The sequence below is a fragment of the Tachyglossus aculeatus genome, chromosome X5 (assembly GCF_015852505.1).
Source record: "Tachyglossus aculeatus isolate mTacAcu1 chromosome X5, mTacAcu1.pri, whole genome shotgun sequence".
Lineage (NCBI taxonomy): Eukaryota > Metazoa > Chordata > Mammalia > Monotremata > Tachyglossidae > Tachyglossus > Tachyglossus aculeatus.
Genome location: NC_052097.1, coordinates 9,267,963 through 9,290,436, shown reverse-complemented (window position 1 = coordinate 9,290,436; position 22,474 = coordinate 9,267,963). Strand labels below are relative to the sequence as shown.

The window sequence follows — 22,474 nt, the reverse complement described above, 5'->3', positions numbered from 1 at the left end:
GCCCCCCGGGGCGCACGCGCACACGGGCAGGCCCCCCTCCCGCCTCCGCGCGCTCCCCCGTCACCCCCGCGGGCGCATGCGCACACGGGCAGCCCCCCCCGTGTTCGCCACTTTGGGGCGCATGCGCACTCGGGCAGCTCCCCCCCCTTTCACCCCACTGCACGCGCACCGTGGGCGCATGCGCACACGGGCAGCGCCCCCCCCCCCCCGCCCGCATGCGCACACGGGAAGCCCCCCCTTCCGGAAGTGACCCCCAAACGGCGCGCCGGAAGCCGCGGGCCGCTAGAGGCGGCGCCCGGGCCGGGTTGGAGGGAGCCCTTCCATCGCAGCCCCTTTTATTTTGCGGACACACACATACACGCGCTAGCGAGGAGGATCTAACTGGGGCGGACTCGGACCATGGACAGCCGCCTGCAGGAGATCCGGGAGCGGCAGAAGCTTCGCCGGCAGCTCCTCGCGCAGCAGGTCAGCGGGCCCCCCAGCCACCGCGGGAAGGGGGGTGGGGAAGGCTCGGGCGCGCGCCCTCGTGCGCCTTCCCCGCGCGTGCGCCCTCCGTCCTCGTGCGCCCGCCGCCCTCGTGCGCCCTCTCTCGGCCGCCCCGCGCGCGTGCGCCCTCCGTCCTCGTGCGCCCGCCGCCCTCGTGCGCCCTCTCTCGTCTGCTCTGCGCGCGTGCGCCCGCCGTCCTCGTGCGCCCGCTGCCCTCGTGCGCCTTCTCTCGTGCGCCCTCTCTCGTCCGCCCTGCGAGCGTGCGCCCTCCGTCCTCGTGCGCCCTCCGTCCTCGTGCGCCCTCTCTCGTCCGCCCTCTCTCGTCCGCCCTGCGCGCGTGCGCCCTCCGTCCTCGTGCGCCCGCCGCCCTCGTGCGCCCTCTCTCGTCTGCCCTGCGCGCGTGCGCCCGCCGTCCTCGTGCGCCCGCCGCCCTCGTGCGCCTTCTCTCGTGCGCCCTCTCTCGTCCGCCCTGCGCGCGTGCGCCCTCCGTCCTCGTGCGCCCTCTCTCGTCCGCCCTGCGCGCGTGCGCCCTCTCTCGTCCGCCCTGCGCGCGTGCGCCCTCTCTCGTCCGCCTTGCGCGCGTGCGCCCTCTCTCGTCCGCCCTGCGCGCGTGCGCCCTCTCTCGTCCGCCCTCGTGCGCCCCCTCTCGTCCGCCCTGCGCGCGTGCGCCCTCCTCGCCCCTCGCGCGCGCCCGATTCATTCATTCATTCATTCATTCATTCATTCATTCGTATTTGTTGAGCGCCTGCTGTGTGCAGAGCACTGTACTAAGCGCTTAGAAAGTCCAAGTTGGCAACATCTAGAGACAGTCCCTACCCAACAGCGGGCTCACAGTCTAGAAGGGGGAGACAAACGACAAAACATATCAACAAAATCTAATAATTTATATTTATCATTTATAAATATAAATTATAAATATAACCATAATATAATAATATATTATTATAATGTAGTTTATAATTTATAAATAATAGATATAAATTTATTATTTATGATTTAGATTTGGGGGAGCACGTGGCTCAGTGGAAAGAGCACGGGCTTGGGAGTCAGAGGTCATGGGTTCGAATCCCGGCTCCACCACTCGTCAGCTGTGTGACCTTGGGCAAGCCACTTAACTTCTCTGTGCCTCAGTTACCTCATCTGTAAAATATGGATTAAGACTGAACCCCAAGTGGGACAACCTGATCACCTTGTATCCCCCCAGTGCTTGGAACAGTGCTTTGCACGTAGTAAGCGCTTAAATACCACCATTATTATTATAAGTAGAATAAATATGTACAACTGAAATAGAGTAATAAATCTGTACAAACATATATACGTCTATACAGGTGCTGTGGGGAGGGGAAGGAGGTAAGGCGGGGGGGATGAGGAGGGGGCTCAGTCTGGGAAGGCCTCCTGGAGGAGGTGAGCCCTCAGTAGGACTTTGAAGGGGTAATAATATTATATAATTATATATTATATTATAATAATGGCATTTATTAAGCGCTTACTATGTGCAAAGCACCGTTCTAAGCACTGGGGAGGTTACAAGGTGTGATCAGGTTGTCCCCCGGGGGGCTCACGGTCTTCATCCCCGTTTGACAGATGAGGTCACTGAGGCCCAGAGAAGTGAAGTGACTTGCCTAAAGTCACACAGCCAACAAGTGGCGGAGCCGGGATTTGAACCCAGGACCTCCGACTCCAAAGCCCGGGCTCTTTCCACTGAGCCACGCGGCTCAATAGTGATAATGATGCCATTTGTTGATGGTAATGGCGCGAATAATAGCAATGTTAGTGGTGGGACTTGTTAAGCGCTTCAGTCATTTATTCAATTGTATTTATTGAGCGCTTACTGTATGCAGAGTACTGTACTAAGCGCTTGTTTTGCTGTTTTGGTGTGTGTCTTTATTTTGTTGTCTGCCTCCCCCTTCTAGACTGTGAGCCTGTCGTTGGGTCGGGGCCGTCACTATATGTTGCCGACTTGGACTTCCCAAGCGCTTAGTACAGTGCTCTGCACACAGTAAGCGCTCAATAAGTACGATTGAATGAATGAATGAATACTCAGCGCTTGGGAGAGTACGGTCCCTACCCAACTATCGGCACACAGTCTAGAAGGGGGGGGACAGACAGCAAAACAAAACACGTAGACAGGTGTCAAAACCGTCAGAACAAACAGAATTATAGCTATGTACACATCATTAATAAAATCAATAGGCTAATAAATATGTACAAACATAAAATAAATATTCACTCATTCAGTTGTACTTATTGAGCGCGTACTGTGTGCAGAGCACTGTACTAAGCGCTTGGGAAGTCCAAGTCGGCAACAGATAGAGACGGTCCCTACCCAGCTACGGGCTCCCAGTCTAGAAGGGGGAGACGCACAACAAAACAAAACATGTGGACAGGTGTCAAAACCTTTAGAATAAATAGAATTAAAGCTACATGCATATCATTAGCAAAATAGAGTAGTAAAAAATGCACAAGTAGAGTAATAAATCTGTACAAATATGTATATGCAAGTGCTGTGGGGAGGGGAAGAAGGTGGGGTGGGGAGGAGGAGAGGGAAAAGGGGGCTCAGTCTGGGAAGGCCTCCTGGAGGAGGTGAGCTCTCAGTAGGGCTTTAAAGGGAGGAAGAGAGCTAGCTTGGCGGATGGGCAGAGGGATTGGGGGCATTCCAGGCAGAGAAGGGAGGTGAGGTAGGAGGGGGCGAGGGGATGGACAGCCTTGAAGCCGAGGGTGAGGAGTTTCTGCCTGATGCGCAGATTGATTGGTAGCCACTGGAGATTTTTGAGGAGGGGAGTAACATGCCCAGAGCGTTTCTGCACAAAGACAATCCGGGCAGCGGCGTGAAGTATAGACTGAAGTGGGGAGAGACACGAGGATGGGAGATCAGAGAGGAGGCAGATGCAGTAATCCAGATGGGACAGGATGAGCTCTTGAACGAGCAGGGTAGCGGTTTGGATGGAGAGGAAAGGGCGGGTCTTGGCCGTGTTGCGGAGTTGAGACCGGCAGGTTTTGGTGACGGACTGGATGTGAGGGGTGAACGAGAGAGCGGAGTCGAGGATGACACCAAGGTTGCGGGCCTGTGAGATGGGGAGGATGGTAGTGCTGTCAACAGTGACGGGAAAGTCAGGGAGAGGACAAGGTTTGGGAGGGAAAATAAGGAGTTGAGTCTTGGACATACTGAGTTTTAGATGGCGGGCAGACATGCAGGTGGAGATGTGTCTTGAAGGCAGGAGGAGGCACGGGCCTGAAGGGAGGGAGAGAGAGCCGGGGCAGAGATGTAGATTTGAGTGTCATCAGTGTAGAGGTGATAGTTGAAGCCCTGGGAGCAAATGAGGTCACCAAGGGAGAGAGTGTAGATCGAGAACAGAAGGGGACCAAGAACTGAACCTTGGGGAACCCCCACAGTAAGGGGATGGGAGGGGGAGGAGGAGCCTGCAAAAGAGACTGAGAATGAACCGTCGGAGAGATAAGAGGAGAACCAGGAGAGGACGGAGTCTGTGAAGCCAAGGTTGGAGAGCGTGTTGAGGAGAAGGGGGTGGGCCACAGTGTCGAAGGCAGCTGAGAGGTCGAGGAGGATTAGGATAGAGTAGAGTAGGGATGAAGACTGTGAGCCTCACGCGGGACAACCTGATTACCTTGGATCTCCCCCTGTGCTTAGAACGGTGCTTGGCACACAGTAAGCACTTAACAAATGCCATCATTATTATTATTACTAAGGGAGGTGGTGAACTGCCTGCACATCCAGAGGTGATGCTGCCAGTGTCTGCGTGAGCTCTTCCCCAAATGTGGACATTTAAGAACTCTTGATCTTTCCCAATGGCTACCAGGCCATTGTCATCAATAAGGAATCAATGGTATTTATGGAGCGCTTAGTCTGTGCTGAGTATCTAGTGTGCGCAGAACACTGTACTTGGGAGAGTAGAGTAAGTAGGTGTCATCCCTCCTCACAAGGATCATAAAATCTAATGGGGAGTTTACAATTAACGGGAACAAGGCAGCCAACGGATTGTCATTCTTCACTCACAATTATTTTGGCCAGCTCTTGTGTTACCAAATCATGTGGGAGTTAGAAGGTCATGAGTTCCAATCCCAGTTCTGCCACTTGTCTGCTGTGTGACCTTGGGCAAGTCACTTCACTTCTCTGTGCCTCAGTTACCTCATCTGTAAAACGGGGATTGAGATTGTGAGCCCCACGTGGGACAGCCTGATCACCTTGTATTTGCTCCAGCGCTTAGAACAGCGCTTGGCACATAGTAAGCGCTTAACAAATACCGTCATCATCATCATGATGTGCTTCCAGAGTGTCATCCGCTATATTTCATTCATTCATTCATTCAGTCGTATTTATTGAGCGATTACTGTGGGCAGAGCACTGTACCAAGCACTTGGAAAGTACAATACAGCAATGAACAGAGACAATCCCTACCTACAACAGGCTTATGTTTTCAACATGATGCGTGTCGGATGCTGGGTGTAGTAGCACTCGGCAGAATTGGCATTTTGGTCCGACTGAAACTTGGCTCCCTTATTTCTGCCCTTTCTTAGTTGGGAGCAGAAAGTGCGGATAGCATCGGGGCGGTGCTAAACAGCAAAGATGAACAGCGAGAAATTGCTGAAACCAGAGAGACCTGCAGGTCAGTACAGAAGTGGCTTTCTGTTTCAAAAAATTTCAAATCTTTCCCAGGGATGTGTCTGATAAAGCTCAACTTCCTTCATGATGCACTGTTATCCCTGTCTATAAACTGGATTTTAACCGTCAGTGTTGGAAAGTTTTTAGAAACAGCCCGTTTTAGGAAAAGTCTTCCACTGAGTCATTGCTTGGAGTTTTTTGTAGTTGGTAATTCTGTTTTCAGTGAATAAGTCATTTTGGAAGGAAGTTAACCATATTTTGGCTTACACCTACTCTTTTACTATGCATTCCTAGGGCTTCTTATGATACATCGGCCCCAAATTCAAAGCGCAAGTATCTGGATGAAGGAGAAGCAGATGAAGAAGAAATGGAAGAATATAAGGCAAGTAGGACATGCGCTTCATAGCCAAGAAACAGAACCACCGTAGTTAAAAATGTTAAATGATTGTCCAGGGAAGATGTGTCTACAAGGAATACATTTTTAGTATCTTGCTCAGTCCTAGATCATCTGTTGCCTAACAGTTAAAATGCTTGTAAGTAACTTTGTTTTGCTTTAGTATCAGTGTAAATCGAGCATTCGTTTTTCTCACAACTGAGCAGCTGGAGGAGGCTTTTGCATCCTGTATATATGTTTGTACATATTTATTACTCTATTTATTTATTTGTTTTACTTGTACATATCTATTCTATTTATTTTATTTTGTTAGTATGTTTGGTTTTGTTCTCTGTCTCCCCCTTTTAGACTGTGAGCCCACTGTTGGGTCGGGACTGTCTCTGTATGTTGCCAACTTGTACTTCCCAAGCGCTTAGTACAGTGCTGTGCACACAGTAAGCGCTCAATAAATACGATTGATGATGATGATCTTAAATTTGAGGCGAGAAAATACTCAAGCCCGGCAAGAGGCTTTTCTGATTTTAGGGGCCGGTTTTCTGTACAGTTTCTGCCTGAGCTCCTGTGATCATAGGGAACAACACTTTTAACACATGTGAGATTAGTACAGTGCTCTGCATACAGTAAGCGCTCAATAAATACAATTGAAGGAATAAATGGAGGGGCTGCATTTGGGAATCTTCGATACATACAAGCAACGGGAACACATTCTAACATTGGTTTGAACTGCATTTGCAACCTGCAGTATTTGCTAGGAATGCCTTCTGAAATCACATCTCCAGGAGGCCTTCCCTGATTAATTTGGCTTTTCCTAGGTCTTTACTCCTCTCCTACCCCCTTAGGACTCCTGCATCACTCATGCCTTTAACACACCCATTGCACTTTTAAAAAAATATTTTTATGGTATTTGTTAAGCACTTACTATGTATCAAAACTGTTTTAAGTACTAGAATAGGTACAAGTTACTTTGGTTGGACACAGCCCCTGCCCCACATGGGGCTCACAGGCTAATTAGGAAGTTATTTAACTTGTTTACGTATTCAAGCACTTATTCATCAGCACACCTAATTTTCCTTTCTCATTTACCTATAAATCATTTTGTCTGACTGCCACCCTAAACTGTATACTCCTCGAGGGCCGGAATTGTGTGGTCTAACTCAGTTGTTCTCCGCAAGGTGCTTAGTACAATGCTTCATTCACAGTGGGTGATCAGTAAATATGATTGATTGGTGTCTTGTGTCTTGCCACCCGGCGTCTAATCGGTACTCCTTATTCATCGGACGGCCGAGCCGGGCCCTGGCACTGGTTAGGCCCAGGCTCTTTAAACTAGGGCACACTTTCACTGCCTCTTGGCTCATAGAAATGGGTCTTAAATCACTTTAAAAATATATTAAGATGGTTCAGATCCACTTTTGGGGAGCTTGGGACTTCACGAATGCACCTTAAAGTATTTGCTGTGTGACGTAACCCTTTTTCAGGGAACCAAGTAAGAGTGCTAACCAGGCTACATTATTGTCCCAGTGCATTGAAGGATAATAATAATAATAATAAGGGCATTTATTAAGCGCTTACTATGTGCAAAGCACTATTCTAAGTGCTGGGGGGATACAGGGTGATCAGGTTGTCCCACGGAGGGCTCACAGTCAATCCCCATTTTACAGACGAGGTAACTGAGGCACAGAGAAGTTGTGACTTGCCCAAAGTCACACATCTGACAATTGGCGGAGCCGGGATTTGAACCCGTGACCAGTGACTCCAAAGCCCGTGCTCTTTCCACTGAGCTGCGAAGACTCTTTTGAGAAGTATCCCATCTTCATCTGTGAAAGAGGCTGTTGGCACCCTTCTGTGGAAGGAGATTTATAGAAATCTGCACGGAATTTGTCGCCACTAAATGGTGCATCCATTGGCCATGCATTTGAAATCTGAATATATCTACCTAAACTTTTTTTCCACAGGATGAAGTAGAAATGCAGCAAGATGAAGAGAACCTGCCCTATGAAGAAGAAATTTACAAAGATTCTAGTACATTCCTTAAGGTAAACTGCTCGGTAAAAACTCCATAGGTCATTTATTTCAGACAAGGTGGCTACCTTAGGTCATAGTTCAGAAAACGAAAATTCCTGGATGAAGACCGTCATGTAGAATAATTCATTATAACTTTTTTTGTCATTGGTGAATCATTTCACAAAGTTATTTGCAAACTTAGGTAATAATAACGGGCTTAAAAACCAACTGAACTCGAGGGAGAGAGATACTGAAAGTTTAGTTGTACATCAGTTAGGATCCATACAAAATGGATGGGATTTCTCGTCGTAAACTTTGGACGTTGAGGTGTGGTTTGGGATTTAGGGGAAAACTATATAATATTAATTTTTAGCTCTGGTAATATTATGTGACCTATTGAAGTAGACTTAATTTAGTACTTAATTAAGTTGTGCTGATTTACACTAAATACTCATTTTATGTTTCTTTAGGGAACCCAAAGCCTAAATCCCCACAACGACTACTGCCAACACTTCGTAGACACAGGACACAGGCCCCAGAATTTTATCAGAGATGTAGGTAGGTCAGACTTTGTACTGTTATCAAATTGTTACTGTAATATATTTTCCCCTCTTCAGCCTTGAACTTTGCTTAGAATCCCAGATGTCACCCTGCTTCCTTTACAAAATCGAGAAGGTTTCGTTTGTATTCTTTTGGTCTTATCAATCTCCCAAACTCCCCAGGTATTGCACTTGAGACACTTGAGTGTCTCCTTTGTGCGGGGCACTTGGCAAGGGAGGTCTCATCTTAAACGCAATTTAAAATAGCTTTGCTCAGTGCCGTTCCTTAATTGCAGGCCTACAGGTGGCCACCCATTTATGGAGGCAACCATTTATAGGTGTCCAAGATGCCACCATTTATAGGTGTCCAAGATGCCATCTCCAAAACACATTCCCCAGCTTCTCAAACTTAGGGATTTGGGTGGGACTGGTGGTTTAATGCTGCCAAGAGTAGGAAAGCAGATGTCAGCAGGGTGAGGCCTACCCATTGGGTGCCACAGGGCTGGGAGTCAGAAGGACCTGGGTTCTAATCCTGGCTCCGCCACTTGCCTGCTGCGTAACCTTGGGGAAGTCACTTCACTTCTCCGTGCCTCAGTTCTCTCATCTGTAAGATGGGGATTAACACTGAGTGGGAGACTGTGAGCCCGTTGTTAGGTAGGGACCGTCTCTATCTGCTGCTGATTTGTACTTCCCAAGCACTTAGTACAGTGCTCTGCACACAGTAAGCGCTCAATAAATACGATTGAATCAATGAATGAATGACATGGACTGTGTCCAACCTTACGTCCACCCCAGCACTTAGTACAGTGCCTGAAACCTAGTAAGCGCTGAAGTATCACTTAAAAAAAATTGCCAACCGAAAATAGAACCAGTGAACAAACGCAAAATCGTCCAAATGTATTTTACTGTGTCTTCAGAACTCTGCTATATTAGGCGTTTTCCTTTTCTGAATTGAGTTTGGGAGGCCTTGTCTTAACTAGCTGCATCCTTACGAAAGCAGCGGTTTAGTAACTTGTTTAGTAGCTCCATTACACCAGATGTAAAATAAACTTACCGATGAGGGGAAACAAAATGGTTCATTAAATTCACCGTGCACTGAACGTTTAGCGGTAGCTCAGCCCTTAATAGGCTAGGCTTGGGTTTATTAAGTAGAAACAGATGGAAATGCTGAAAAGAGAGATATTCTTACATTTGAGGAGACTTGTTCAGGTTTATTCCTCAAATATGCATGTTGTACACCTGGGGGGGAAAAATGTATAACTGTTTTCTTCCCCAGGTTTAGCAGACAGATTTGAAGAATACCCTAAGCTCCGGGAGCTCATTAGACTGAAGGATGAGCTGATTTCTAAGTCAAACACTCCTCCCATGTAAGTATTTTTGTTGTGAACTAGCTTCTGTTGTTCACTTAGGCTTCATTTAGATGTCTGCTCTCTAATCTTGTCTTTTTATCATAGGCTTCAAGATTCAAACCCGCTTTTCTATTCAGTAATTCTAATTAAACACCAGGGTGAATCTGACTGATTTTTAATTTAATGATACACATTAATTGGAGGCACTATTTTTAGAAAAAACAGTGTAAACCTAATTGTTGGTGGTAATGGTATTTATTGAGCCCTGGGCTAAATGCACTGTACGAAGTACTGTAGGAAGTACAGCATCAGCATAAGACATGTTCTCAGAAATTTATACGCTAGTCAAAAGTTTTGTGCTTGTATCTCAACCGGTAAACAATGAATTATTTGTACAACCCAGGAATGATATGATAAAATTATCCTACTGGTATCATTCCACAAAACGGGTATTGTTAAATAATAGAATCTGTTCATCTCCTTCCTAGTGATTTTAATTCTGATTTAAAATTGCTCTGTATTATGTAGCTTCGGTTTAATTCATTTTGCTTCCATTGCTGCTCTATGGACAGGTCATTTTTTGTTTGGAAAAAAAAAAGCAGCAGTGGAAATTGAGTATAACATGATTGAATGATGGCAGGGCCTGGCCACCCCTCAGACACAAGGGGTACCACCATATTCCCTGGGGGAGCTTTGGGGTTCAAATGAACTTTTGCTGCAGTAGAGACCTTGTAGAATGAAGAATTAATTAAGAATTAAGAATTACGAAGGTCAGAAATTCAGGTTATCAGTCACGCCTGAGACCAAAAAGGTAATCATTGAGAAAGTGAGAAAAATTCCTGGTAGAACTCCCAATTTTCAGGGAAAGTCAATATTCTATACCAGAACTAAGCATGCGAGGACTGTTTCTCTCCCAGCTGTACCTCGATCAAGAGAGAAGACCTAGGAAATCGATGCAAACTCTCTCAGGTGGTGCTTACCTCATGTTTTGAGTTGTTCACCCATATTTTTTAACAGCCCTCTTTCACATCCACCATAATCACTGCAGAGACATTTAAAAATCGCTTCTGCTTCCATCAAATAGGTATTTACAAGCAGATTTAGAGGCCTTCGACATCAGAGAACTAAAGTCCAAATTCGACGTGATCCTCCTGGAACCCCCTTTAGAAGAATACTACAGGGAGACGGGAATCACCGCGAACGAAAAATGTTGGACCTGGGATGATGTATGTTTCCCATTGACCAGAAAGGGGCAAAACTCTCTGCTCAGAATAATTAGACTCTCGTTTTCTTTGTTAAGATATACGTTCGTGAATTGAAATTGTAAACCTAAGTCCTATCCTTGCACCTGTGTTTCTCTAGTTGGCTTTTAGGTAGCTTCCAGCTGTGAGAATTTTGGAAAATTATACATGTAGTAATTTTGAATGACTCCAAAAGTGTGGAGGAAATAGTAGTTTTAAAGTATTGTGACTTTTCATAAATTGATCAAATCGCACATAATTTCAGAGAGGTGGCTTAGTCCTCATTTGCTCAGGGTGCTTCAGATAACATCACTACAGTTTATGTGACGCTTGCTGTGGTTGAATTATCTGAGTAATCACAGATCATTTGTGCATTTGCCTTAAAACTCCTTGGACAACTTTTGTCAGAATTGAAAGGTATTTTTTGGTGTTCCCACGTAGCTAGTAACACAGCACTGTAACAAAGAACTAACTTGACCCAAGGTGACGGAACTAGGACTCTGTATTTCTCTGTTTAAATATTCATTTATAAAACAGTTCCGCCGAAAAGCACGTTCTCATTTCGCCTTTTGGGTGGAACATGGTTGAAGAATTAGGGAACAGTCTTCCAAAATGGGGCTTCTATCTAATAGGACCTAATGGCAGTGTGGGAAGAAATGATGGGGAGGTAGTAATGGCCGTTCCTCCGTAACTTGAGGACTACAGAGTTGGTGGTTTATCTATTTGGTAGCTTATGTATTTTAAACAAAATGAAAGCCAAAAAGAACTCCAGCGCTACTGCTTTAAAGGGACATATAGTAAAATTTGTAAAATTTTTGCATCATTGTATTTTTAAACATTAAAAAATCCTAATCAGTCTGTTCAGTTTCAGTTTGAGGATTTTGCATGTTAATGAGAAAGTTGAGCGGCTGATGCAAGAGCGGAACAGTTGGGGAGGCAGAGAAGGAAAGAGAGCCATAGGTGAAAATAAATTATCCTCTGGTGCCGTTTTTAAGGTTGAAAAGATAATAGCGCAGTGAGTGAGATAAAAGTCCAGAAGAATGAAAGAATTCAAAGTAAATGTAATGGGAAATGTAGCTGTATCTGTAGAAATCTGTTCGTTGGGTGTTTTTTTTCCCATTTTTTTGGCAGAAAAAAGAAGGAGTTGCTAAATTTATGAGGTTGGCTTTTCCAACTGTCTCACAACCAAGCTCCAGGGCCTAAAGGTTGGTCTTCGTTGGTGATGGGCTGAGAAGACTGGGCCAAAGCAGGGGATGGGGCAGGAGAAGGAGGAGGAGGAAAAGTGGGAAGGAGATGCAGGAGGGTCCAAGGAAGAGCGGCAGAGCTAGCTGCTGAGGGAAGAGAGTATGGCTAGGAACGGGACACTGGGTGCTTCTGCTAGTAATGGAGTACCATTGTGGCCTGCTGCATGACTGTGTGTGTGAATTTTCTAAAATTTTTGCTTATATTGAAAGTCAGGATTTTCTTCTCTCTCTCTTTTTTTTTTTTTTTAAGATTATGAAGTTAGAAATTGAGGAGATTGCAGCCCCAAGATCCTTCGTGTTCCTGTGGTGTGGCTCCGGAGAGGGCTTGGATCTTGGCAGAGTGGTAAAGTGCTATTTTAACTCTCAAGCCCAAAAGTTTGTATAAAAAGCGATCCTCTTCTAGTCACGTATTTGTTTTTCTCCTCGTGATAAGCTTCTCCTCTTTTTGAACGTGTATAGCTGGGAGTAGTGTAGGTTTTATTTGAAAGCCTTAACCAAGGTTGCTGTTTGCATGAATTTTTATCAATTTTTGCTCATTTTAACTTCATTCATTCAGTCGTATTTATTGAGCACTTACTGTGTGCAGAGCACTGTACGAAGCACTTGGGAAGTACAAGTCGGCAACATATACAGACGGTCCCTACCCAGTAACGGCCTCACAGCCTAGAAGGGGGAGACAGACTACAGAACAAAAACTAGCAACCCAGTGGATTGCAGGATATTTTTAGAATATAATGGGTATTAGAAAATTGTCACATTATCAAATTTGTACCCCAAACTTTCAAACGCACCTTACTGCAGCCTTAAAAAGGAGGAGGTGAGGTCGGATTCCTTGGGCACTCATTAATTTCCAACTTGATTTACTTGTATCTCCCTTGGGGCTTAGAATGGCACTTGACTCTTGGTAAGCACTTGACAAATACAATAGTAATAATAACCATTTGAGTAAAATGAACATCAGTGGCAAACCCAAGAGCTGGGCACCATTGTAAAGGGGCCGTATTTTCCCAGTATTGAGAACACAGGTAGACTGAGCACAGCACTCATGTGACCAAGGCTGCAGTTTTGGTGTTGAAATTCAGTCCTGCTACTGTGGAAAAGCCAGGGAACGTCAAAATGGGGGAATTGCAGGAAGCAGCGTGGCTCAGTGGAAAGAGCAGGGGCTTTGGAGTCAGAAGTCACGGGTTCAAATCCCGGCTCCGCCAGTTGTCGGCTGTGTGACTTCGGGCAAGTCACTTCGCTTCTCTGGGTCTCAGTTACCTCATCTGTAAAATGGGGATTAAAACCGTGAGCCCCCCCCCGTGGGAAAATCCGATCACCTTGTAACCTCCCCCAGCACTTAGAACAGTGCTTTGCACATAGTAAGCGCTTAATAAATGCCATTATTATGATTGCCAGAACCCTATTACCGGATCCAGTTGAGGAATAGGTTTCTGGCTTCTAATTTATTTCTGCTTCTCACTTCTAGTGTTTACGCAAGTGGGGTTACAGAAGATGTGAAGATATTTGCTGGATTAAAACCAATAAGAACAATCCGGGGAAGACGAAAACATTGGATCCAAAGGCTGTATTCCAAAGAACAAAGGTGCAACCTTTATTTATTTTTTTTCTTTTCCCTTAGGCTTTCCCTCTCCCTCTTCTGCTCCTTTTCATCTGCCCCCTCACATCCACCCATCCCAGGGCCCTCCAAGCTGTCTCACTCTGGATTTAGGATGTGGTTTTAGAAGTAGTCTAGCATTTTTTTTTTTAGAGCAAAGTGATTCTATAGAATTTGTGATTATTTTCTCAGCAGCTCCATTGAATGTGCTAAATTCGTCCCCCTCTCCATCCCCCCATCTTACCTCCTTCCCTTCCCCACAGCACCTGTATATATGTTTGTACATATTTATTACTCTATTTATTTTACTTGTACATATCTTCTGTTTATTTTATTTTGTTAGTATGTTTGGTTTTGTTCTCTGTCTCTCCCTTTTAGACTGTGAGCCCACTGTTGGGTAGGGACTGTCTCTATGTGTTGCCAGCTTGTACTTCCCAAGCGCTTAGTACAGTGCTCTGCACACAGTAAGCGCTCAATAAATGCGATTGATTGATTGATAAATAGTGATGACTGTGACCATACCACCTGCAGTAGTTTTATGATGCTTATTTCTAGCTTGTTGAGTGTGGGAGCGCACTCATGGCATGTTGAAACGCAGCTGGAATAAGAGTCCCCAAATATTGCACAGAATTCTTGATAATGTTTTCTTTCTCTTGGATTTTTTTGTCTGTGACTTTAAGTATTTAAAACCCTTCCATTGAAATGATTACTCAGCATGTTGAAAGACATTTCTTTCATTTTTTTTTCCAAAGGACAAATAGAATTTATTTGGCATAAAGACTCATCTTGTACACCACTGGATTTTTTTTCTTGTTAAACTATCACCAGTTGATTAAAAACTCTAACTTCTTAGGTAGGGTTAAAATTTACCACCTAACTATAGTGACTCTCCACAGAAGGAAGAATTGAAAAGATTATTTTGGCTTTGATGTTGGTTTTTAAGAAATTTTTTAATGGAAATCATTTAAATTTTTGGTTTGCCCGAAATTCTTTAATGATAGTGACTCTCCACAGAAGGAAGAATTGAAAAGATTATTTTGGCTTTGATGTTGGTTTTTAAAAAAAAATTTTAATGGAAATCATTTAAATTTTTGGTTTGCCCGAAATTCTTTAATGGTAGTGACTCTCCACAGAAGGAAGAATTGAAAAAATTATTTTGGCTTTGATGTTGGTTTTTAAAAAAAATTTTAATGGAAATCATTTAAAGTTTTGGTTTGCCCGAAATTCTTTAATGGTGTTTGTGAAGCACTTATTATGTGTCAAGCACTGTTCTAAGCGCTGGGGGAGATGCAAGTTAAACAGGTAGGACACAGTTAAAGTAGTCTTCCAAAAAATGCGTCATTTTTCAACCAAATACAACCTATTAAGTGTCTGAGGTGGTGTGCCGTAGGCCATTGCCATCTATTTTACCTCCCAGTCCTAAAACGGCTGGAGAGAATATAAGGCTAGTTAATAAAATAAACTTGGAAACAAGTCCATTGAATTCTTCAGTTTTAATATTAGCTTTTATTTTGGCCTCTGACATCAGCGGCAGCATAACCTTGCTGTCGACACGAGGGACCTCAGCAACCCAATTCTGAAAAAGCTTGTTTTAGTAGAAGTGTTTCTTATTTTATCATTAACCCAATTCTGAAAAAGCTTGTTTTAGGAGAAGTGTTTCTTATTTTCTTTTCCCTTGGCTCTGCAGGAGCACTGTCTTATGGGAATCAAGGGAACTGTCAGACGCAGCACGGATGGTGACTTCATCCACGCTAACGTTGACATTGACCTAATCATCACCGAAGAGCCTGAAATTGGGAATATCGAAAAGCCTGTAGAAATTTTTCACATCATTGAACATTTCTGCCTTGGAAGGAGACGCCTTCACCTCTTCGGAAGAGACAGCACAATCCGACCAGGTAAGCCGGTTGCTTTCGTTTGTACCTAATGTATCTATGCATACAAAGAAGAAAAATGGATGGGCTTTTTTCAGTGAGCTTTATTGCTATTGAGGGAATCTCTGAAACCTATGTAATTGGATGGTAAAATTAGAAGGAAAATAGCTAATGTTGGTAGTTGTCTAATCTCTGCTTTTGTGCAAATGTCTTCATTGTGAATAGTTAAGCAGTTAAGAATTCAAGGAGAGGGAAATTGGCTGATAGCAGAGTTTTGAATACACAGTGAAATACATTTGGCTAGTTTTGTGTTTGTTCATTTGTTCTCTTTCCTGTTGGTAAACTTTTTTAGGTGGTATTTAAGTGCTTACTATGCGCCAGACACAGTACTAAGCGCTGAGATATCATCATCAATCGTATTTATTGAGCGCTTACTATGTGCAGAGCACTGTACTAAGCGCTTGGGAAGTACACATTGGCAACATACAGAGACAGTCCCTGCCCAACAGTGGGCTCACAGTCTAAAAGGGGGAGACAGAGAACAAAACCAAACGTACTAACAAAATAAAATAAATAGAATAGATAATAAAATAAATAGAATAGATTGGGCTCAGTCCATGTCCCACATGGGGCTCACAGTCTTAATCCCCATTTTATAGATGAGGGAAATGAGGCACCGAGAAGTGAATGACTCGCCCAAGGTTACACAGCAGACAAGTGATGGAATCAGGATTAGAACCCAGGTCCCTGTGACTCCCAAGCCTGTGTTCCATCTACTGTCTTCTCAACTTGAAAAGTGTGCTTTGTAGTATAATGTTTGTTCTCTTTTAGAAAGAGTTCAATTTCATTAAGTACCTCTTTTTGAGATGCGTAATTTTGGCTCAGATGCTCAGCAACTGGAGTCAGCGAGTGATCTGTTTTTGTAGGATTCCTTGATAATAGAATAAAATGTATCCTGCTCCTTTCTTAAAAAACAGCAGGCTCTAAACAGCATTACCAAAAATTAAACAGAGTGGTTTCTCTTGATGTTAGCATATAGGTGTGTTTGTAAGGATAAGCCCATGCATGTGTAAGAATACAATTGTGATTTGAAATGTTTAGGTTTCTCTATCTGTAAATAATAAATCAGTGGAATTTATTGAGTGATTACTGTGTGCAGGGTACTGTACTAAGCAGTTGGGAAAGTATAATACAATATAGAGTTGGTAGGCATTATCCCTGCCCATCAGGAGCTTAAGCGCTTGGGAAAGTATAATACAATATAGAGTTGGTAGGCATTATCCCTGCCCATCAGGAGCTTAAGCGCTTAGTACAGTGCTCTGCACACAGTAAGCGCTCAATAAATACGATTGATGATCAGGAGCTTACAGTCTGTAGGGAGAGACAGGCATTAAAATAAATAATAGGGGAAATAGTAGCATATAAGAATATGTACCTAAGTGCTGTGGTGCTGGAGTGCGATTCAGAGTGCTTAAGGGATACACAGCCCAGTAATAATAATAATAATTGATGCATTTGTTAAGTGCTTACTGTGTGCTAGACACTGTACTAAGCGCCGGGGTGGATACAAGCAAATTGGGTCGGGCACACAGCCCCTGTCCCATGTGGGGCTCACAGTCTCAATCCCCATTTTACGGATGAGGTAACTGAGGCACAGAGGAGTGAAGCGACTTGCCCAAGGTGACACAGCAGACGAGATTAGAACCCGTGACCTTCCGACTCCCAGTCCTGTGCTCTGTCCCTCTATCCACTGCGCCATGCCAAATACATAGTGCCGGGGGGAGGGCGGAGAGGGGAAATGAGGGCTTAGTCAGGGAAGACCTCTTGGAAGAGATGCAGTTTTATAAGGGTTTTAAAGGTGGGTAGCATCACACAGTAAGCGCTCAATAAATACGATTGATTGATTGATTGACAGTAGGATGGAAAGCCAAAAGGGGTTCCAAGTCCCAAGGGAGGACATGGGCAGGGGCTTGGCAGCAAGGTAGGTGAGACTGAAGCTCTGCACACAGTGAGCGCTCAATAAATACGATTGATGATGATGATGATGAAGCACAGAGAGTAGGTTGGCTCTAGAGGGAACAGGGTGTGTGGATTGTGTTGTAGTAGGAGATTAGGGAGGTTAGTTAGAAGGGGGAGAACTTACCGAGTGCCTTAAAGCCGATGCTAAGGAGCTTCCGTTCGATGCGGAGGTTGATGGGCAACCACCGGAGGATTTTCAGGATTGAGGAGATAAGGACTGAACTGTTTTTCAGAAAAAACGATCCGCGTAGCGGAGTGAAATGTGGACTGGAGAGGGGAGAGACAGGAGGCAGGGAGGTCAGCGAGGAGGCTGATAATAGTCGTCAAGGTGGGAAATATTTGCTTGGTTCATTCAGCATGGTAGCAGTTTGGATCAATCAATCAGTCAATCGTATTTATTGAGCGCTTACTCTGTGCAGAGCACTGTACTAAGCGCTTGGGAAGTACAAGTCGGCAACATATAGAGACGGTCCCTACCCAACAGTGGGCTCACAGTCTAAAAGGGGGAGACGGAGAACAAAACCAAACATACTAACAAAATAAAATAAATAGAATAGATATGTACAAGTAAAATAGAGTAATAAATATGTACAAACATATATGCAGGTGCTGTGGGGAAGGGAAGGAGGTAAGATGGGGGGATGGAGAGGGGGATGAGGGGGAGAGGAAGGTGAGATGGTGAGAAGAGGGTGGATTCTGGAGGTGTTGTGAAGGGAGAACCAACAGGCTTTCATTATCTCACAGTAAGCGCTCAATACAATTGAGTGACTGAACAAATTCATTCATTCAGTCGTATTTATTGAGTGCTAAGCTCTTGGGAAGTACAAGTCGGCAACACAAATGTATAATAAATGCTCTGCAGCACAATAAGCACACCATTGAATGATTATCTTTTAACCACATCCCGCCTAGTCCATTGAACCAGTGATTACTATAATGTGATTTTCCCATAAGTGGTGGTGTTTAAGCACACACTATGTGTGCCAGGCACTGTTTTAAGCACTGGGGTAAGTACAAGATAATCAGGTTGGACACAGTCCCTGTCCCACATGAGGCTCCCAGTCTTAATCGCCATTTTACAGAGGAGGAAACTGAGGCACAGAAAGGTTGAGTGACTTACCCGAGGTCGCACAGCAGACAGGCGGCAGAGCCGGAACGAGAACCCAGGTCCTCTGTCATCCAGGCCCGTACTCTTTCCACTAGGCCACGCCTCTTCTCAGGGTAGTACAGAGTTCTTCAAGAACACAACCCCCCGAATTAAAGATCTCGCTTTATAAAAGTAGGTGATTTGGTGGCAGTCCGCGTTATATCGGAGGCGAGCTCTTCCACTCTGGCACTCCATCACCTGCCACGTACGTCCCGAAACTCGGTTTGTATGCCATGAGTTGGTGGTTCTGGGTGCCAGGCCCTGTACTAAGGCCGGGGGTAGGCACTAGCTAATTAGTTGGACACCCTCCAAGTCCCACGTGGGGCTCACAGCCTTAATCCTCATTTCACAGATGAGGGAACTGAGGCCCAGAGAAGTTCAGTGACTTCTCCAAGCTCGCGGAGCCGGGATCAAAACCCAGGTCCTTCTGACTCCTGGGCCCGGCCTGTAACCACTAGCCCTTGCTGATTCTCCAGTGTCTTGAGTTCGTTCATTGATTCATTCAGTCGTATTTGTTGAGCGCTTACTGTGTGCAGAGCACTGGACTAAGCGCTTGGGAAGTACAAGTTGGCACCATATAGAGACGGTCCCTACCCAACAACGGGCTCACGGGTGTTGGCACCGTCAATGGTTATGCTGCAAGGGGTGGTTTTATCCGAGCTGTTTGCCTCGGCCCCTTCTTGGTGGTGATGACTGCTGAGGCCCAGTGGCTTTGTGGCTGCTCAGTTGAAATTGTCATGGAGAAATCCCCAGGCAGCGCGTGTAATGGAGATTTCAGTTGGGGCATCCTTTTCCAACAGGCTGGGTCATTTTAATGCAGACCTCCTTAGAGATATCTCCCCTGGACAGGAACCTAGCGTGGTGGAGCTATCCTGTGATGGCTTGTCTGGAGACCTCTTCAATCCTGTACACTTTTACTGGTCCATTTTGACCGTCAGATCATCACCTTTGAACTCCTTACTCTGCTATTGCCACTCTCTGTATTCAGTCTGAGTGTTTGTCTCCTCAGTAGACCGTGGGCTCTCTGCGGGCAAGGATTGCACCTGCCAACTTGGTTGTTAGCGTACTCTGTCCATGAATCGTATTTATTGAGCACTTTTTGTGCAGAGCGCTGAGCACTTGGGAGAGTACATTATAACGGTAGTGGGTACCGGGCCTGGGTGACTCTGGATAGGTCACTTCTTTGGGCCTCGGTTCCCTCAAGTCTGCAAAATGGGGCTTAAGATGGGCCCAACCTGCTAAGCTTGTAACTACCCCAGCGCTTACAGCAGCGTCTGGCACACAGGAAGCAGCAAAGAGCAGAGAAATAGCATGGCTTAGCAGATAGAGCACTGGAAGGACCTGGGTTCTAATCCAGCTCCTCCACATTGTCTGCCGCGTGACCGTGGGCAAGTCTCCGTCTCCCCCTCCTAGACTGTGAGCCCATTGTTGGGTAGGGACCGTCCCTATATGTTGCCGAATTGTACTTTCCAAGCGCTCAGTGCAGTGCTCTGCACACAGTAAGCACTCAATGCGATTGAATGAATGAATTTAATGTCTCTGGGCCTCAGTTACCTCATCTGTAAAATGGGGATTAAGACTGTGAGCCCCAAGTGGGACAGGGACTGGGTCCAATATGATTAACTTTTATGTACCCGAAATCTTAGAACAATGCCTGGCACGTAGTAAGTGCGTAATAATAATAGTCACTATTATTAGTCACTATAAATAGTCACTAATAGTCACTATTATTATTATGCACTTAGCAAATACCGTTAAAAAAGCACACTGATTAATTGATTTCCTCCTCTCAGGGACTAAGAGCTCAATAAGTCCCACTGACTGATTGATCCTAGCTCCACCAGCTGCATGCCGTAGTCTCCCAAGTGCTTAGTACAGTGCTTGGCACATAGTAAGCATTTAACAAATCATCATCATCACCAATCGTATTTATTGAGCGCTTACTGTGTGCAGAGCACTGTACTAAGCGCTTGGGAAGTCCAAATTGGCAACATATGGAGACAGTCCCTACCCAACAGCGGGCTCACAGTCTAAAAGGGGGAGACAGAACAAAACCAAACACACTAACAAAATAAAATAAATAGAATAGATATGGACAAGTAAAATAAATAAATAAATAAACAAATACCACCATCATCGCTGCGGCAGTCTTCCCAAACCGTCAGTACCGTGCCAAACGCTTAATTGATTCTCTGTAAATACCATGGATAGATTGGGCTGCAGTCGTCAATCGGGCTCACCGCTGAAGAGGCGACACGTTTTTCTTTGTGTGTGTGTGTGCGTTTCAGGCTGGCTCACCGTGGGTCCGACGCTCACCAACAGCAACTTCAACGCAGAAACGTACGCCTCCTACTTCAGCGTCCCCAACTCCCACCTGACCGGCTGCACGGAAGAGATCGAGCGGCTCCGGCCGAAGTCGCCCCCGCCGAAATCCAAGTCGGACCGAGGCGGCGGCGCTCCCAGGGGAGGCGGAAGGGGGGGGACCGCGGCCGGCCGGGGAGAGAGGGGCCGGGAGAGGAACCGGTCCAACTTCCGAGGAGATAGGGGGGGATTCAGAGGAGGGAGAGGAGGAGCCCACAGAGGCGGTTTCCCACCTCGCTAACCGCGTCCCGGACGCTGACCGTCCGGATGGTGCTCTTCGGCCATTTTCATCTCCTCGTCCTCCGGGCGACTCCGTCCCCGCCGCCGATTATCCGTGCGGCCGGCACGGCCGCCGGCTCACTCCCGCGCCTGGCACGCTTGGCAGACTCGCTCTTCTCCTCGTAGTGCGGAGTGGGTCGCCCGCTGCGCGTTGTCTGCCGGCCGGGAGGCCGGGCCGAACAGACTCGGGGTGGACCTCATCCCTCATCCCTGGTGACTGAATGGACTTTGGGGCGGGTTTCAGCTAAAGCAAAGCCTTTCCACCGAATTGAGCGCTCCCCCCTTTTGCTGTAGTGCTGGTGCCAACGTGAAGAGTTTAGGAGGCCCAGTTCCCGGTTGTCACTGCCCAGACAGAGTAGGGTCCCGCTGTCTTTGGTGTCGATGGTGTGAAATCAGGTGAGGTAAATTTGAGGTCTGCCGTCGTCACAACCGACCTGAACGGGAGATGGCCAAGCTCACTCTCTTGGGGGAGATTTTGCTGTCGTGGTGGTGGTTTGGGGCGTTTAGCAGCTCAGAGGTGGATCAGACTTATCAGAAAAGCCGAATGATTGCTAACTGTGGGTTAAGCGCTTCTTGTTCTTAAAGGTCCGTTGCCATAGTTACCAGAATCTCGGTAGAGAAGTCAGGTTTTGGAGCGAGGCCGGACTTCCTTAAGATTTGTCTGCAGGGTCAGGGTGGGATTTTAAGGACTAAAGAGGAAGCCGAGAGAGTGCCCTGTGCCGTAACAGGGAAGTACCTCTTCAGTCATCCCTGGAAATCTGGTGCTCAAGGCTAGGAAGATTGAGCTTAGGAGGGATTTTTAAACAGGAGTGATGCCAAGACAAAATAATAGGAAGCCTTTCGTTGTGAGCACAGTTTGTAAACAGAACGGTGGATCGGCGTTACGTTTCTCAAGGAAAACTGGGGACGTTCAGCAGTTGTGTGGGCCTGGGTGCAGGCTTGCCTCCTTGGTACAGTGCCATTCCTGTTTTAAATGAGCATCGGATCTGGTGAATGAGAAAGGAACTTCAGTATTGTTTTGATAAATACCTTCATAATGCCTTGACGAGGTTCGGATTTTCACGAAATGGTTTATTCGTTGGTTTTATTCACATCTTTAAACGCTCTTTTTTTAAAAAAAAAAAGTATTTGAATTCAAAGAAACTGAATTCCTATTGTTTCTCAACGGAAATCACCGTCTTCATTCTTTCCCTAATCTGGGCAGTTTGCCAAAAATTGAAAATCTGCCTCCCGAAAAAGCTGGGAGACCAGATCTTTTAAGGCTCATATTCGTTTTATTCTAGTTCAGCCTGGCGAAGCTAAAGGAATGGCTCGCATTATGTGAA

At 45.8% G+C, this 22,474-nt stretch overlaps 1 protein-coding gene across 1 annotated transcript; it reads left to right on the top strand.

Annotated features, from left to right (window-relative positions):
• Window positions 1-327: 327 nt before the first annotated feature.
• METTL14 (methyltransferase like 14) lies at window positions 328-22,211 on the top strand. Its single transcript, XM_038769314.1, has 11 exons — window positions 328-465; window positions 5,020-5,108; window positions 5,399-5,486; window positions 7,451-7,531; window positions 7,970-8,057; window positions 9,315-9,405; window positions 10,472-10,613; window positions 12,123-12,215; window positions 13,341-13,457; window positions 15,157-15,367; window positions 20,798-22,211. Exons 1-11 carry the CDS (start codon window positions 400-402, stop codon window positions 21,109-21,111), a joined length of 1,380 nt encoding a protein of 459 aa, XP_038625242.1. The 5' UTR covers window positions 328-399; the 3' UTR covers window positions 21,112-22,211.
• Window positions 22,212-22,474: the final 263 nt, after the last annotated feature.

Bases quoted from the DNA above. Each gene is read 5' to 3' on its own strand.
- METTL14 (XM_038769314.1), top strand. From the start codon at position 400: ATGGACAGCCGCCTGCAGGAGATCCGGGAGCGGCAGAAGCTTCGCCGG. The intron at 466-5,019 runs GTCAGCGGGCCC...GCCCTTTCTTAG, and splicing joins GGCAGCTCCTCGCGCAGCAG to TTGGGAGCAGAAAGTGCGGA. The intron at 12,216-13,340 runs GTAAAGTGCTAT...TCTCACTTCTAG, and splicing joins GCTTGGATCTTGGCAGAGTG to TGTTTACGCAAGTGGGGTTA.